This window comes from Garra rufa, chromosome 14 (assembly GCF_049309525.1).
Source record: "Garra rufa chromosome 14, GarRuf1.0, whole genome shotgun sequence".
NCBI classification, from domain to species: domain Eukaryota; kingdom Metazoa; phylum Chordata; class Actinopteri; order Cypriniformes; family Cyprinidae; genus Garra; species Garra rufa.
The window spans coordinates 3,557,995-3,575,520 of record NC_133374.1 but is presented as its reverse complement, the minus strand read 5'-3'; the positions used below and the strand labels follow the sequence as shown (position 1 = coordinate 3,575,520).

Below are 17,526 nucleotides of genomic sequence, written 5' to 3'. Positions count from 1 at the left end.
AAGCTGAAAAAAATTACTTGAAATAAGAATTACATGTGAAATAAAGTTTTAATTGAAATAATGAAATTGAATTTTATTTAAACTGCTAATAAATACATTTGAGTAAAGCAAAACTGCTTAAAATAATCAATAAAAATAGTATCAGAGTTGTGTAAAAATGTAAATAATTTGAAAATAAATATTAATTTGCTTAAAGAAATTGATTAATGCAAATACATAAATACAATTTGAAATTCATATTTTTGATAACTTGAAATAAAATAAACATTAACTGACTCGAACTAAAACCTAAACTTTAAAGGTGTCATAGAATGCATTTATACAATATTTTTAAATTGTTCTCTGATATCTACATAGAAGGTATATGGCATAGGAAAGGGCAAAAAATCTCCAGAAATGGTTTTACAGGTCCATTTACAACCCTAGGATTTGTCCCTAGAATGAAATGCTCTGTTATTGCCTTATTTGGAAGCTTCATGAATATTAATGAGCTCTGCTCTGATTGGATGTTTCACAGAGCTGCTCATCTCTATAGCTCGCACGTGGATAAAAATATATATTTAATTAGGAGCTCTAGCCGCTTTTAATATGCGGTTTGTTGAATCTGCCGTTTTGAATCTGCCGCGGACATTTTAGTCTCATTACTGTGATGTATGTGCTCTGTGTAAAGTTATAATGCAAACTATAATATAAACTGTAGTAGTATACAAATTACATTTAACATTTTATGATGAAACAGCAGACAAAAAATAATTTAGTTTTTCTATTGTACACATTTGTAAAACTGATTTTTCAAAGTATTAATGAGGTCTTTACGCATGAAAAGATAGAACTGCCTTTTACATTTGAGTGTGGGGATGATCATATTTGGAGTCTGTGTTATTATCAAGAACTACAGACTTAAAGCATCTTGTGTCTCTGTGTGTGTGTCAGGATCTGGGAGTGACTAAAGTCGGCCACATGAAGCGGATCCTGCAGGGAATCAGGGATTTGAGTCGAAACAGCACAGCCAGCGAAGCCTAGATGCTCCGCAGCCAATCAGATGCCTCGTTCGGACGTGACATAGCTTCACCCGGCCAATCACGCGCTCAGTCACGACTGGAAGCAGCCATACTCCGCCCACCACCTCATGAGGACCGACTCGACCAATCACAGTGCCTTCTGTTCTCCACCTCTGTGACATCATCGCTTTGGAGGAAACTATTTCACTACCTAGAAGGGGGAGACTTATCAAGAGCCATCAGAGCGTCGCACCAATATCACAGCCAAATGAAAATTCACTGAAGACAACATGAAATCCAAATTTTTGACTACTTGTTTGTCTTTTAAATTTGCCATCGGAATTTTATAACATTTTTTAAAACTCTAAAACAGATTTTCATTTCTGTTGAAGTCACCAAGGCCTAAAATGATATTAGTCAATAATCTTATACCCAATGTTTCACGATCCAATCAAAACCTGATGGATAACATTAAGTCCCGCCCCCTCATTATTTTCTGCTAAATATTCATTTTCATTTTAAAATGACATTTTTAATGAGCTGTTTCATGTTGTCTTGAAGATGTTTGGCTCTGTTCAAAACCTAGTGAGCTGCCTTGATTTCTACTGCCTGCATAGACAGCTGCCTTCTTAGCCTCCAGAGACTCTTAAATGATTTACAGTCAGTTTGATCCTCAAACATCAAACATAATATTGGGTAAAATGCCTTTACATTTTGCATTTATGCATTTGGCCGATGCTTTTATCCAAAGTGACTTACAATGCATTCAAGCTATCAAGAAATTAAATTAACTTTATAATAAATTGATTAATTAATATAAATACAATTTTAAAGTTGATTAAAAAGAGTTGTAATATGCAAAGAACAATGTCTTCCAATTAAATATTTACTTTTACGTTTTTGGCAGACTTGTTTAACCGAAGTTACTTACATCATATTTGGTCAAATATTTAAATAATCATTTTTGATTGTTTGATCAAAATTGGGAGAAAATGATTGAAGATGTTTCGTAGTAAGCAAAAAATCCCCAAATCCCATCCAAATATTTACATTTATGCATTTGGCATGCACTTTTATCCAAAGTGACTAACAATGCATTGAAGGAAAAATAAGTATTTTTTAATTGTTGAAAAAAAAAAAAAACTTAATTGAGGATGATTGTAATAAGCAAAAAAATAAATGTTTCCCACTTAAATATTTACATTTATGCATTTGGCTGACACTTTCATTCAAAGTGACTAGCATTGCATTCGAGGAAAAAAATAATAAATTAAATTAATTATTTTTAATTGTTTGATCAAAATAAAAAATAAAAAATGTAATTGAAAATGATTTGTAATAAGCATAAAATAATGTTTCCAAATATTTACATTTATGTATTTGGCAGACACTTTTGTTCAACGTGGCTAGCATTGCATTTAAGGAAAAAAGTAATAATTACATTAAATTAAATTAAATAATTATTTTAATTTGTTTGATCAAAATTGAAAAACATTTATGCATGTGGCGGACACTTTCATTCAAAGTTGCTATGATTGCATTCAAAGAAAAATTAATTAATTTAATAATTTTTAATTGTTTGATAAAAATTGAAAATGATTTGTAATAAGCACAAAATAATTACAAACTAATTGCAAACACACAAACATTTACATTTATGTATTTGGCAGACACTTTTATCCATATAACTAACATTGCATTCAAAAGAAAATCAGATTTGTAATTTTTTTTATCAAAATTAGAAGAAAAATCTTTTTAATTTAAGATGATTTGTAATAAGCAAAATATAATGTCTCCCACTTAAATATGCATTTGCCAGACTTTTTGTATCCAAAATGACTAGCATTGCATTCAAGGAAAAAAAAATAAAATACAATAAAATAAAATAAAGTTATTATTTGATTGAAAGCAATAAATTAATAAAATAATAAATACAATTATAAAATTGATTTAAAGATTAGTTGCAACAAGTAAAATAATGTTTCCAACCCAAATATTTACATTTATGCATTCGCCAAACACTTTTATCCTTCATTTTTTTTCTTTGTCCACTTTATCATACAGATGATACTACTTTAGGATTTGGCTTAAAGAAGGTGTTTTAAATGTGTAATGCCTTAAAATGCTGTCTAAGAAGGGAAGCTCACTAGGTTTGGGAAGATGAAAAGCAAAGCATCATGAGACCTTTAACACATTGTTGTGACAATCAACTGTATCAGACTCGACCAATCAAACTCTCCGCTTTGCCCTGCCCCGCCCCTCCACTTCCTGCCTTAACGTTTCACCAGCATCCTGAGGAATTGCATATCAGCCTGAATCACACATCCGTTCCTGTTACAATCAAAAACAGACGATCCTGGACCTGAGTGAAAGCACGAGTGCAGATTGAGCTCCAGCATACACTGCTAACAGACTAAACGTTCGGTTTGTTGATGCAAACACTTAATAGAACACAAACGCCAAAGTTCAGCTCTATCTACTGTATCTTACAGTGGGAGTCAACATACTGTGTTTGACCATAGGCTTCCATTGCGATGCTGTTGGCAGACTTTAACTTGTATTTAACATGGAGCAATCCTTCAAAACAGGTGTTTTACAGATATATCTTGTGTATTGTCTTTAACCCTCTGGTTGAGTTTGGGTCAAATTGATCTGAAAAAGATTTTCTTTTTCCCAAAAATACTAGTTAACGTTACTGCATTGGACTCAAACTTCTTGACTTTGTTCACACAGGGTATTAGTACTTCTCAGGATTTTTTTTTTTTTTTTAGAATTTTTGTAGGTTTTATTTCACCTAATCACACTTGTGGTGTTCCCTGGTCAGAAATGACCAGACTCCAAAGAATTATACATATCTCATTATGCTATATTATCACCAAATCTTGGATGAATTTTTTTTATCATCTTGGTTTTTTTTTCATTTGGGACTGGTTTTGTGTTTCTATTTGCATCTGATTAATCGTAGGCCTCATTTATCTCAGAGTAGGTACCTCGTTTTTTGAGTGAAAAAGCTTTTTTTATGAATCGATTTTACAATACAAGATTAAAAAGTTGTGAAAATTTGCACTGTTTCTCACACTAGTGTGCTTTAATGTTTAGTCAGGCTTTTAAATGCTTTTATTTTGTACAACATTTCAAAAAGTCACACTTGTGGTGTTCCCGGTCAAAAATGACCCGACTCCAAATAATAAGGCCTACGATTAATCAGATGCAAATAGAAACACAAAACCAGTCTTAAATGAAAGAAAACAAGTTGACAAAAAGTTTGAATCCAATATTAGGTGATAATCTAGCATAATGAGAGATTTTTTAAGCATTTGTTTGGAGTCGGGTCATTTTTGACCCGGGAACACCACAAGTGTGACTTTGTGCAATTTTGTACAAAATAAAAGCATTTAAAAAGCAAACTTTTTGATTAAACATTAAAGCACACTAGTGTGAGAAACACTGCAAATTTCTTTAATTGTTTATCTCATATTGTGAAAAATATTCATTAAAAAACATTTTTTCACTGAAAAAATAAAGTACTTACTCTCAGATAAATGAGGCCTATGATTAATCAGATGCAAATAGAAACACAAAACCAGACCTAAATAAAAGAAAACAAGTTGACTAAAAGATTGAATCCAAAATTAGGTGATAATCTAGCATAATGAGAGATTTACAAGCGGTTGTTTGGAGTCCGGTCATTTTTGACTGGGAACATCAAAGGTGTGACAGGAATGCGAACTCAACCAAAGGGTTAAAGGAGCTTCGACGGCGGAGTATTTCGCAGATTTACAGTCTTAACCAGGTGTGACGCGATAAAATCGCTCTCTAGTGCTTATGTAAATCAGAGTGCACGCTAGCCCCGCCCACTGTGAAATCTCATTGGTTGAAAATCCTCATGTGGTCCTAATGAATATATATCAACCAGAGGGCCTCAAAATAGTGTAAAATGACAAAGCAAGCATTAAAAAATGGACTAAAACAGCTAAAGTACTTTTGGCTGGAAGCTCATTGCGTTGTGCCTGGTTAGGAGACCACATGAAATACTGTTTCAAATGTCGTACAAAACTTACAATGTCACAGTCGCCTTGACCACAGATGGAAATGTTTTCTATAGTGTTTCTAAATGCTTTTTTACAAACTCTTCTGGGATTACACATCGACTGTATCCGGACAAGCACTGTCTTTACCCTTTAACTGCTTTGCACACTTCATGTGTGTTGTTAGATGTAGATGTCAAGTAAGTGTGTGTGTTTCTCTGCTTCACATCCAGTCTTACAGTCCAAATCATAATCATATCGTGTCATTTTGGACTCCAGGGGCGTCCGATCTCTCTGACTGTTAAGTATTTATTTTATTAAGTTATAACTTACATCCATGCATCTCTGATTTTTGTTGTTTTGTTTTTTATTTTTTGTATATAGGCCATCACTAAGAATGTAAATAACTTGTTACTGTACAGTGAAACCGTCTGTATTAAAACAAGGTCTGTGTAACTCCAAACTGCTGTCGTTTATGTCATCTATCACATAATAAGTTACATTGTGCACTTTCAGTTTGATGTATATATTTTATATTACTTTTATAATAGTCATTTAAAGCAATATTATATATTAAATTGTTGTATTGTGTTATACCATACATAAAATATCATTTTTTTTTTTTTGTAGAATAGTAGTTTAAAATGTGTATTTTTATAACAGTAATTTAATAAACATATATTAAAAAAAAAAAAATTATCGTTCTAGAATAGTAATTTGAAATTTGTTATAATGGTAATGTATTAGCAATTTATTATACGTAATAAATTACATTTGTATAGTGTCAATTCTGTACATGTAATTTTATTACAAAAATATTTTTTAAAGTGGTTTAAAATTATTTTATAATATTATAAAAATATATCAGATGTGACCCTGGAGCACAAAACCAGTCTTAAGTCGCTGGGGTATATTTGTAGCAATAGCCAGTGGGTCAAAATTATTGATTTTTCTTTTATGCCAAAAATCATTAGGAAATTAAGTAAAGATCATGTTACATTAAGATTTTTTGTAAAATTCCTACTATAAATATATCAAAATGTAATTTTTGATTAGTAATATGCATTGTTAAGAACTTTATTTGGAGAACTTTAAAGGTGATTTTCTCAGTATTTTGATTTTTTTTGCACCCTCAGATTCCAGATTTTCAAATAGATGTATCTCGGCCAAATATTGTCCTATCCTAACAAACCATATATCAATAGAAAGCTTATTTATTGAGCTTTTATATGATGTATGGATCTCAGTTTTGTAAAATTTTACCTTATGACTGGTTTTGTGGTCCAGGGTCACATATATAAAATATATTATAGAATAATTTAAAATAGTTATTTTATAATAGTAATTTAATAGAAATGTATTATAAATAATCAATTACAGTGTATAATCTCATATATATATATATATAGATATATATCACAGTTGCATAATTAGGCACCCACTGTGGCAGCACACATTTTAAATTTTCAAGCTTTAATGTAAACAAAATCCAAAAATTCACAGCACACTAAAGATGCAAATAAATGCAAGTTGCAAATACATATATGCATAATACTATCATATACTGTGGGACCCGGTAAACTTGTCATCAGCTTATACTTATCAGCAAATGCACAAAAATAGTGCTTTGGATCCATGTCTGTTGTTTCTAAACGCAATTAAAAGAAATAAAAAATAAAATTGAAAGTGAAAAACATGTTTGCGTTGGCCGGGAATCGAACCCGGGTCAACTGCTTGGAAGGCAGCTATGCTAACCACTATACCACCAACGCTTAGTGGCGATGAGAAATCATCATTCAATTTTAAACAAAACGGAAACATGTATTCTTACAATAAATACAGCTTTTTTATTGTTTTGTGAGTAACATAACAGCTATCCACATATATCATAACATATTTAAAAACATTAAACAGAATTTCGTCAATTTCCTCTTTAAACTCATTTAGTTAGCATTAGCCTGCTAACGTTAGCTGTTGCATGCATTCACACACACACACACTTTCAAACAAACAGCGCCTCTTCTCGATCTGCTGATTTAGTCTTTTTTTACTCTAAAATCCAACATTAGACCTTTGTGATTATCTGTGATATAATATTTATTTATTTGAGCGTTTATCTGCTAGTATACGTGTGTGGTTTGATCAGATCGGTGTGTATTTTTGTGGTTTATCAGAAGCTAACAAGCTTTCCACCTCAGACTGTTCACTTTTGGTTCAGAAATGGATTTATTTGATGATCTTCCGGAGCCTACAAATGATCCAGGTGGGTTAATTCACACCGATAATATAATAATAATCATCTTGCATGTGTTGTGTTAGAATTGATGGTTAAATGTTGATATTGTGCAGTTCAGTGTGCATGCAATGCATGCTGCACAAGTCTGGCTTCAGTATTACCAACACAAATGTCTACAAAAATAAAACAATATAGTGCCTAACTTACTTATTATTGTGATTATCTTATATATGCATGCATACATGGAAGTCAGAATTCTGCAGAATACGTGAGTGCATGTAAATCTATGTCTGTGTTTCAAATCCTAGTGATCCTACCTCACAAGTGTGCCTCAAAAATGCTGTCTTGGTAGGCAGCTCATTCAGTTTTACAAAATAGCCTGTTTTTTGAGGCAGATGCATGTTTCGGAAGTGATACAACATATCTGTCTCTCTTTTCAGTGTGAGGATTGGTGTTATATAAAGTTTTTTCATTAGGTCTTGTTAAAGACAAGCAGCCGGATGAGGGCACAGAGGAGGAACGAGGAGAGAAGAGGAAGAGAGGCATCAGCTTGGAGGAGATAGAGGTGGAAGATGAAAAACAAGAGGAAAAGAAAGTTTGTAAAGGTTTTCAGCTTTCCACACACATTGTGTTGCTGATAGAGTGTGTGTGTGTGTGTGTGTGTGTGTGTGTGTGTGTGTGTGTGTGTGTGTGTGTGTGTGTGTGTGTGTGTTTGTAGTGAGAGAGGGAACATCTGTGATGATCTTGGTCTCTGTTTGTTGTGTTTTAGCAGATCTTGCGAAGGTGATGGGGTTTGTCTCAGCGAGACGCGGTGAAAGAGAGGAGATGCAAGATGCACATGTTCTGCTTCCAGACCTGACAGCCAGCGTCAACAACCTCCCCTCACAAGTGTGAGTTACATTGGATCTTCTATCTATCTATCTATCTATCTATCTATCTATCTATCTATCTATCTATCTATCTATCTATCTATCTATCTATCTATCTATCTATCTATCCGTCCACTCATCCATCCATTCGTCTATCTATCCATCCGTCCAGCCATCCATCCAGCCATCCATCCATTCGTCTATCCATTCATCCATCCATTTGTCTATTTAACCATCCGTCTATTCATCCATCCATCCATTCATCATCTAACCATCCATCCATTCATCATCTATCCATCCATCCTTCTATCTTTTCATCCATCCATCCATTCATTCATCATCTATCCATCCATCCATTTGCCTATCCAACCATCCATCGATTTGTCTTTCCATCCATCCATTCATCATTTATCCATCCATCCAATTATCCATCCATTTGTCTATCCATCCATCCATTTATCATTTATCCATCCATTCATCCATCCATTTATCCATCCATCTATTCGTCTGTCCATTCATCCATCCATTTGTTTATCTACCCATTCGTCTATTCATCCATCCATCCAGTCGTCTATCTATCCATCCGTCCACCTATCCATCCATTCGTTTATCCATCCATCCATTCGTCTATCTATCCATCCGTCCACCCATCCATCTATTCATCTATTTATCCATCTATCCATTCATCCATCCATCCATTCGTTTATCTACACATTCGTCTATTCATCCATCCATCCTTTCGTCTATCTATCCATCCGTCCACCTATCCATCCATTCGTCTATCCATCCATCATTCGTCTATCTATCCATCCGTCCACCCATCCATCTATTCGTCTATCCATCCATCCGTCTGTCTATCCACCCATCCATCCGTCCGTCCATCCGTCCGTCCGTCCGTCCGTCCATCCATCCATCCGTCCATCCGTCCGTCCGTCCGTCCATCCATCCATTCCTCCCTCCCTCCCTCCCTCCATCCATCCATCCATCCCTCCCTCCCTCCCTCCCTCCCTCCTAACCCAAAGGTTGCCAGTTCGATTCCCACACCGGCAGGAATTGAAGGTGGGAATTGTGAATGAACAGCGCTCTTTCCACCTTCAATACCATAACTGAAGTGCCCTTGAGCAAGGCACTAAACCCCCAGTTGCTCCCCGGGAGCAATGGCTGCCCACTGCTCCGGTGTGTGTTCACAGTGTGTGTGTGTGTTTGTTTGTTCACTCCTCTCTGCTGTGTGTGTGCACTTGGATGGGTTAAATGCAGAGGGCCAATTTCGAGTATGGGTCACCATACTTGACAATACGTCACTTTCATCTATCCATCTATCCATTAACCCATCTGACCATCTATCTATGCATCTATCTGTCTCTGTGTGTTGTGCAGTTCCCGGCTTGCATACTTCGCTGTGTTTGATGGTCACGGTGGAGCTCGAGCGTCACAGTTTGCTGCTGAGAATCTCCATCACACACTGCTCAGCAAATTTCCTAGAGGTAAATCCAATCCCACTTGCTCCTCATCACACTCACAGCTACAATAACAAGCTGTTACCATAATGCATCATATTTGCAGGTGACATGGACAATTTGGAGAAGCTGGTGAGGAAGTGTCTGCTGGACACCTTCCGTCAGACGGATGAGGATTTTTTGAAAAAAGCCTCTAGCCAGTGAGTTCTGTTTCACTCTGTCCTGCTGGATATGAAATATAAAGCATCTGAGAGCAGGAAAACATTGTCTGAGTGTGTGTGTGTGTTTGCAGGAAGCCTGCGTGGAAGGACGGCTCCACGGCCACATGTATGCTGGTGGTTGATGATGTTCTATATGTGGCAAACCTGGGAGATAGTAGAGTAAGTCTGAACACTAAAACTGTGCCTTAGACCATACAAGATGTATCAGCTGTTTGCACTCTCATTCTGACGGCACCCATTCACTGCAGAGAGCAATTGATGGAATGAAACATTTCTTCAAATCTGATAAAGAAACAAACTCAACTACATCTTGGATGGCATGAGAGTACGTTTTCAGCAAAATGTTAATTTTTGGAAAAACTATTTCTGTAAATGTCATGAAAATAATGCTACAATGCAAAACATCATTATATTATGTGTGTGCATTAGGCAGTGCTGTGTCGTTTGGAGCAGGCTGAGGAATCTGGAAAGAGGAAATGTGTGACTCTGGCTCTTAGTAAGGAACACAACCCCACCATATATGAGGAGCGCATGAGGATTCAGAGAGCGGGCGGCACAGTCAGGTGTGTGTTTGTGTGTGCAGACGTGGCTCGGAAGGGATTCTGAAATATGAGTAACATGTGATGTAACCGGGTGTGTGTTGGCAGGGACGGCCGTGTGCTGGGAGTGCTGGAAGTGTCTCGTTCCATCGGTGATGGTCAGTATAAACGCTGTGGTGTGATTTCTACTCCAGACGTGCGGCGCTGTCAACTCAGTCGAAATGACAGGTGGGTTTAACACATAAATACAGTGTTTACTAGAAATTAGTTTGATTATTATGTGGTTTCAGACCTACGATGATGTTTTAGTGCCACATTAAAAAAAATTACGAGAGTAAAGTGGAAATATTTAGAGAATAAAGTGAAAATATTTAGAGAATAAAGTAGGAAATATTACAAGAATAAAGTGGAAATATTACGAGAAGGAAGTCGAAGTACTACGAGAATGAAGTCGAAATACTACAAGAATAAAGTCGAAATACTTTGAGAAGAAAGTCGAAATACTACGAGAATAAAGTTGAAATACTACGAGAATGAAGTCGAAATTCCACGAGAATGAAGTCGAAATACAACGAGTGTAAAGTCGAAATACTACGAGATAAAGTTGGAATACTACGAGAATAAAGTCATAATACTACGAGAATGAAGTCGAAATACTACGAGAATGAAGTCGAAATACTACGAGTGTAAAGTCGAAATACTGCGAGATAAAGTTGGAATACTATGAGAATAAAGTCATAATACTACGAAAATAAAGTTGAAATACTACGAGAATGAAGTCGAAATACTACGAGTGTAAAGTCGAAATACTACGAGATAAAGTTGGAATGCTACGAGAATAAAGTCATAATACTACGAAAATAAAGTCGAAATACTACGAGAATGAAGTCGAAATACTACGAGAATGAAGTCGAAATACTACGAGAATGAAGTCGAAATACTACGAGATAAAGTCGGAATACTACGAGATAAAGTCGAAATACTACGAGAATAAAGTCATAATACTACGAGAATAAAGTTGAAATACTACGAGAATGAAGTCGAAATACTACGAGTGTAAAGTCGAAATACTACGAGATAAAGTTGGAATACTACGAGAATAAAGTCATAATACTACGAAAATAAAGTTGAAATACTACGAGAATGAAGTCGAAATACTACGAGAATGAAGTCGAAATACTACGAGTGTAAAGTCGAAATACTACGAGATAAAGTTGGAATACTACGAGAATAAAGTCATAATACTACGAAAATAAAGTTGAAATACTACGAGAATGAAGTCGAAATACTACGAGAATGAAGTCGAAATACTACGAGTGTAAAGTCGAAATACTACGAGATAAAGTTGGAATACTACGAGAATAAAGTCATAATACTACGAAAATAAAGTCGAAATACTACGAGAATGAAGTCGAAATACTACGAGAATGAAGTCGAAATACTACGAGTGTAAAGTCGGAATACTAGGAGAATAAAGTTGAAATACTACGAGAATGAAGTCGAAATACTACGAGAATGAAGTCGAAATACTACGTGTAAAGTCGAAATACTACGAGATAAAGTTGGAATACTACGAGAATAAAGTCATAATACTACGAAAATAAAGTTGAAATACTACGAGAATGGAGTCGTAATACTACGAGTGTAAAGTCGAAATACGAGATAAAGTTGGAATACTACGAGAATAAAGTCATAATACTACGAAAATAATGTTGAAATACTACGAGAATGGAGTCGAAATACTACGAGTGTAAAGTCGAAATACTACGAGTGTAAAGTCGAAATACTACGAGATAAAGTTGGAATACTACGAGAATAAAGTCATAATACTACGAAAATAAAGTCGAAATACTACGAGAGTAAAGTCGAAATACTACGAGATAAAGTTGGAATACTACGAGAATAAAGTCATAATACTACGAGAATGAAGTCGAAATACTACGAGATAAAGTTGGAATACTACGAGAATAAAGTCATAATACTACGAGAATGAAGTAGAAATACTACGAGAATGAAGTCATAATACTACGAAAATAAAGTCGAAATACTACGAGAGTAAAGTCGAAATACTACGAGATAAAGTTGGAATACTACGAGAATAAAGTTGAAATACTACGAGAATGAAGTCGAAATACTACGAGATAAAGTTGGAATACTACGAGAATAAAGTCATAATACTACGAGAATGAAGTCGAAATACTACGAGAATGAAGTCGAAATACTACGAGTGTAAAGTCGAAATACTACGAGATAAAGTTGGAATACTACGAGAATAAAGTCATAATACTACGAGAATGAAGTCGAAATACTACGAGTGTAAAGTCGAAATACTACGAGTGTAAAGTCGAAATACTACGAGATAAAGTTGAAATACTACGAGTGTAAAGTCGAAATACTACGAGATAAAGTTGGAATACTACGAGAATGAAGTCGAAATACTACGAGTGTAAAGTCGAAATACTACGAGTGTAAAGTCGAAATACTACGAGATAAAGTTGAAATACTACGAGTGTAAAGTCGAAATACTACGAGATAAAGTTGGAATACTACGAGAATTAAGTCGAAATACTACGAGAATGAAGTCGAAATACTACGAGTGTAAAGTCGAAATACTACGAGATAAAGTTGGAATACTACGAGAATAAAGTCATAATACTACGAGAATGAAGTCGAAATACTACGAGAATGAAGTCGAAATACTACGAGTGTAAAGTCGAAATACTACGAGATAAAGTTGAAATACTACGAGAATAAAGTCGAAATACTACGAGTGTAAAGTCGAAATACTACGAGTGTAAAGTCGAAATACTACGAGACTGAAGTCGAAATACTACGAGTGTAAAGTCGAAATACTACGAGATAAAGTTGGAATACTACGAGAATAAAGTCATAATACTACGAGAATGAAGTCGAAATACTACGAGAATGAAGTCGAAATACTACGAGTGTAAAGTCGAAATACTACGAGATAAAGTTGAAATACTACAAGAATAAAGTCATAATACTACGAAAATAAAGTCGAAATACTACGAGAATGAAGTCGAAATACTACGAGTGTAAAGTCGAAATACTACGAGATAAAGTTGGAATACTACGAGAATAAAGTCATAATACTACGAGAATGAAGTCGAAATACTACGAGAATGAAGTCGAAATACTACGAGTGTAAAGTCGAAATTCTACGAGTGTAAAATCGAAATACTACGAGATAAAGTTGGAATACTACGAGAATAAAGTCATAATACTACGAAAATAAAGTTGAAATACTATGAGAATGAAGTCGAAATACTACGAGTGTAAAGTCGAAATACTACGAGTGTAAAGTCGAAATACTACGAGTGTAAAGTCGAAATACTACGAGATAAAGTTGGAATACTACGAGAATAAAGTCATAATACTACGAAAATAAAGTTGAAATACTACAAGTGTAAAGTCGAAATACTACGAGTGTAAAGTCGAAATACTACGAGATAAAGTTGGAATACTACGAGAATAAAGTCATAATACTACGAGAATGAAGTCGAAATACTACGAAAATAAAGTTGAAATACTACGAGAATGAAGTCGAAATACTACGAGTGTAAAGTCGAAATACTACGAGTGTAAAGTCATAATACTACGAAAATAAAGTCATAATACTACGAGAATAAAGTCATAATACTACGAAAATAAAGTTGAAATACTACGAGTGTAAAGTCGAAATACTACGAGTGTAAAGTCGAAATACTACGAGATAAAGTTGGAATACTACGAGAATAAAGTCATAATACTACGAAAATAAAGTTGAAATACTACGAGAATGAAGTCGAAATACTACGAGTGTAAAGTCGAAATACTACGAGATAAAGTTGGAATACTACGAGAATAAAGTCATAATACTACGAAAATAAAGTTGGAATACTACGAGAATGAAGTCAAAATACTACGAAAATAAAGTTGAAATACTACGAGAATGAAGTCGAAATACTACGAGTGTAAAGTCATAATACTACGAGATAAAGTTGGAATACTACGAGAATAAAGTCATAATACTACGAAAATAAAGTTGAAATACTACGAGTGTAAAGTCGAAATACTACGAGTGTAAAGTCGAAATACTACGAGATAAAGTTGGAGTACTACGAGAATAAAGTCATAATACTACGAGAATGAAGTCGAAATACTACGAAAATAAAGTTGAAATACTACGAGAATGAAGTCGAAATACTACGAGTGTAAAGTCGAAATACTACGAGATAAAGTTGGAATACTACGAGAATAAAGTCATAATACTACGAGAATGAAGTCGAAATAATACGAGAATGAAGTCGAAATACTACGAAAATAAAGTTGAAATACTACGAGAATGAAGTCGAAATACTACGAGTGTAAAGTCGAAATACTACGAGTGTAAAGTCGAAATACTACGAGATAAAGTTGGAATACTACGAGAATAAAGTCATAATACTACGAGAATGAAGTCGAAATAATACGAGAATGAAGTCGAAATACTACGAGTGTAAAGTCGAAATACGAGATAAAGTTGAAATACTACGAGAATTAAGTCAAAATGTTTAGAGAATTAAGTAAGTGAAAATATTTTGAGAGTTAAGTCAGTCAAAAAATTGAGAATAAAGTCTAAATATTTCGAGAAAAAAATCTCAATATTAGGACTTGAATCTCGTAAATGTAGAATTAAAAAAAAAAAAGTAGCACTTAAACACAATCTTACAGACTTGCAGGACTTTGTTTGAGGATTTAGTGTTGTTTTGTGTGTTTAGGTTTGTTCTCTTGGCATGTGACGGGCTTTTTAAAGTGTTTTCTGCAGACGAGGCCATTCAGTTCGTCCTCAACATTCTAGAGGTGTGTATTTTAATGCACTCATACTTGTTTTTATTAATTTAATATTAATAAAAACTCTAATAGTATCTCATTTCTAAAATAACTCTGCTTTGTGCATCGTAATCAAAATGTTTTTATTTTTTAGAATGAGACTGTTGAGCAGAAGGAGGGGCAGAGTGAGGAGGCGGGGCGATTTGAGGCCGCTTGTCAGCGATTGGCCAGTGAGGCAGTGAGGCGGGGCAGTGCAGACAATGTCACTGTCATTCTCGTCTCTATTGAGTTCTGAAATCATTATACACACACACACACACACACACACACACACACACACACACACACACACACACACACACACACACACACACACACACACACACACACACACACTTCCATTCAGAATCTTTTCTGTTCCACAAACACACACAGATACACATGAATGCATGAATTCAGTGGTAGTAGATTGTGCTGAAATGAAACTGTGGTTTATTGTAGAGATGTTTGAATCTCAACTTGATTTTTTTTTTCCAAAGCAGGGCTTTTGAAAACACTGTGTCAGATTTTAGTATTTGTGCTGTTTGGCAGCAAGTACTAAGTAATAAACTTTTATACAGTCTCACAATGTCTGTGTCCTCTTTGAATTCCTCTGTGTATGTGCCAGTATGTTTGTTAGTGGATAATTCATCAAAGCATAATGTCATTTTATTTTGTTTGTATTTTAAAAGTGAATGTGCATTGATTGTTTACATTACATTGTTTACTTTTGAAAGAGCTTCATTTAATATTTTGGAGCTTTCATTTTAAGTTTATTTAAGTATATTTATATTAAATAAATATAAGTATGGGGTTTGTTTGAATGAGTTTTTAGTGCATATTTGGGATTTTCTTTTAGATTTTTATTTTACAGTATTTAAATATTAATTTATTTTAGATTTGTATTTATTGTAAATGTTTTTTTTTTGTTGTAGTTTTTTTTATTTTACTCTTTTTCATTTTTTTACTTGTTATATTTTATTTATTTTAGATTTTATTTAACATGTTTTGTTTTCATTTATAAAAAAAAATTCCCATAATTGTTATTTAATTATTTTTTATTTTTTATTATGTTCTATTTTATTTTAGATTTTTTGTTTTATTTTACATTTTTTTTAGATTTTGTTATAGTATTGTAAATTTTATTGTATATATATTTCTTTCATTTGTTTCATTAGTTGTTATAATAATTAATTAATTAATTAATTATTACATTAATTATAGTTTTAATTCACATATTTTTTATTTAATTATTTTTATTGTGTTCTATTTTATTTTACATTTTATTTTAAATTATCCTATTATATTTTAGTTTTTATTTTATCTTGTTTTAGATTTTTTTATTGTGTTGTAAATATTATTTTAGATTTAATTTAAGATGTTATTTGTCTTATTTAATTTCTAAAAAATTTATTTTGTTTTACTTATTTTATTTTATCCATTATATTTTATTCTCTTTGTCATTTTTGTTTCATTTTATTTTAAATTTTAAGATGTTAGTTTTGTTTTATTTCATTTATAAAAATAATGTTAATTTTTTTATTGTTATCTTTTTTTAGATTTTATTGTTTTGTATTGTACAATTTATTTTTCATTTTATTTTGTTTCATGTCATTTTACTTATTTTATCCTTTTTTAATTTCCTGTTTTAGATTTTCTTTTTGTATCGTAAATGTTATTTTAATTTTTTATTTATTTTAGTTTTTTTTTTTACTCTATTCTGTTTTTCATTTTTGTTTCATTTTATGTTTATTTTATTTGTTGTTATATTTAATTTTATTTTAGATTTTATTTAAAATATTTTTAATTGCATTTATAAAAAAATATTTACATTAAATTTGTATTTAATTTTTTTATTGCGTTCTTTTTTTAGACTTTATTATTTTGTATTGTACAATTTTATTTTATTTTATTTTGTTTCATGTCATTTTACTTATTTTATCCTTTTTTAATTTCCTGTTTTAGATTTTCTTTTTGTATCGTAAATGTTATTTTATTTTTTATTTTAGATGTTTTTTTACTCTATTCTGTTTTTCATTTTTGTTTCATTTTGTTTATTTTATTTGTTATATTTAATTTTATTTTAGACTTTATTTCAAATATTTTTTATTGCATTTATAAAAATATTTACATTAAATTTGTATTTAATTTTTTATTGTTCTTTTTTTAGATTTTATTGTTTTATATTGTACAATTTATTTTTCATTTTATTTTGTTTCATGTAATTTTACTTATTTTATCCTTTTTTAATTTCCTGTTTTAGATTTTCTTTTTGTATCGTAAATGTTATTTCAATTTTTTATTTATTTTAGATGTTTTTTTTG

At 32.8% G+C, this 17,526-nt stretch overlaps 2 protein-coding genes across 2 annotated transcripts in view; both read left to right on the top strand.

Moving 5' to 3' along the window:
- Positions 1-1,226, top strand: part of LOC141284585 (diacylglycerol kinase delta-like) — a 46,067-nt gene extending 44,841 nt beyond the window's left edge. Inside the window, exon 29 of the mRNA XM_073817573.1 lies at positions 934-1,226. Within this exon, the coding sequence (XP_073673674.1) occupies positions 934-1,023 (90 nt within the window). The 3' untranslated portion in view covers positions 1,024-1,226. The remainder of the gene's footprint in view (positions 1-933) is intronic.
- Positions 1,227-7,128: 5,902 nt separating this feature from the next.
- ilkap (integrin-linked kinase-associated serine/threonine phosphatase) lies at positions 7,129-15,458 on the top strand. Its single transcript, XM_073817194.1, has 10 exons — positions 7,129-7,292; positions 7,742-7,870; positions 8,035-8,155; positions 9,512-9,618; positions 9,698-9,791; positions 9,884-9,971; positions 10,242-10,375; positions 10,460-10,579; positions 15,112-15,193; positions 15,318-15,458. The coding sequence occupies exons 1-10, from the start codon at positions 7,250-7,252 to the stop codon at positions 15,456-15,458; spliced, it is 1,059 nt and encodes a 352-aa protein (XP_073673295.1). The 5' UTR covers positions 7,129-7,249.
- Positions 15,459-17,526: the final 2,068 nt, after the last annotated feature.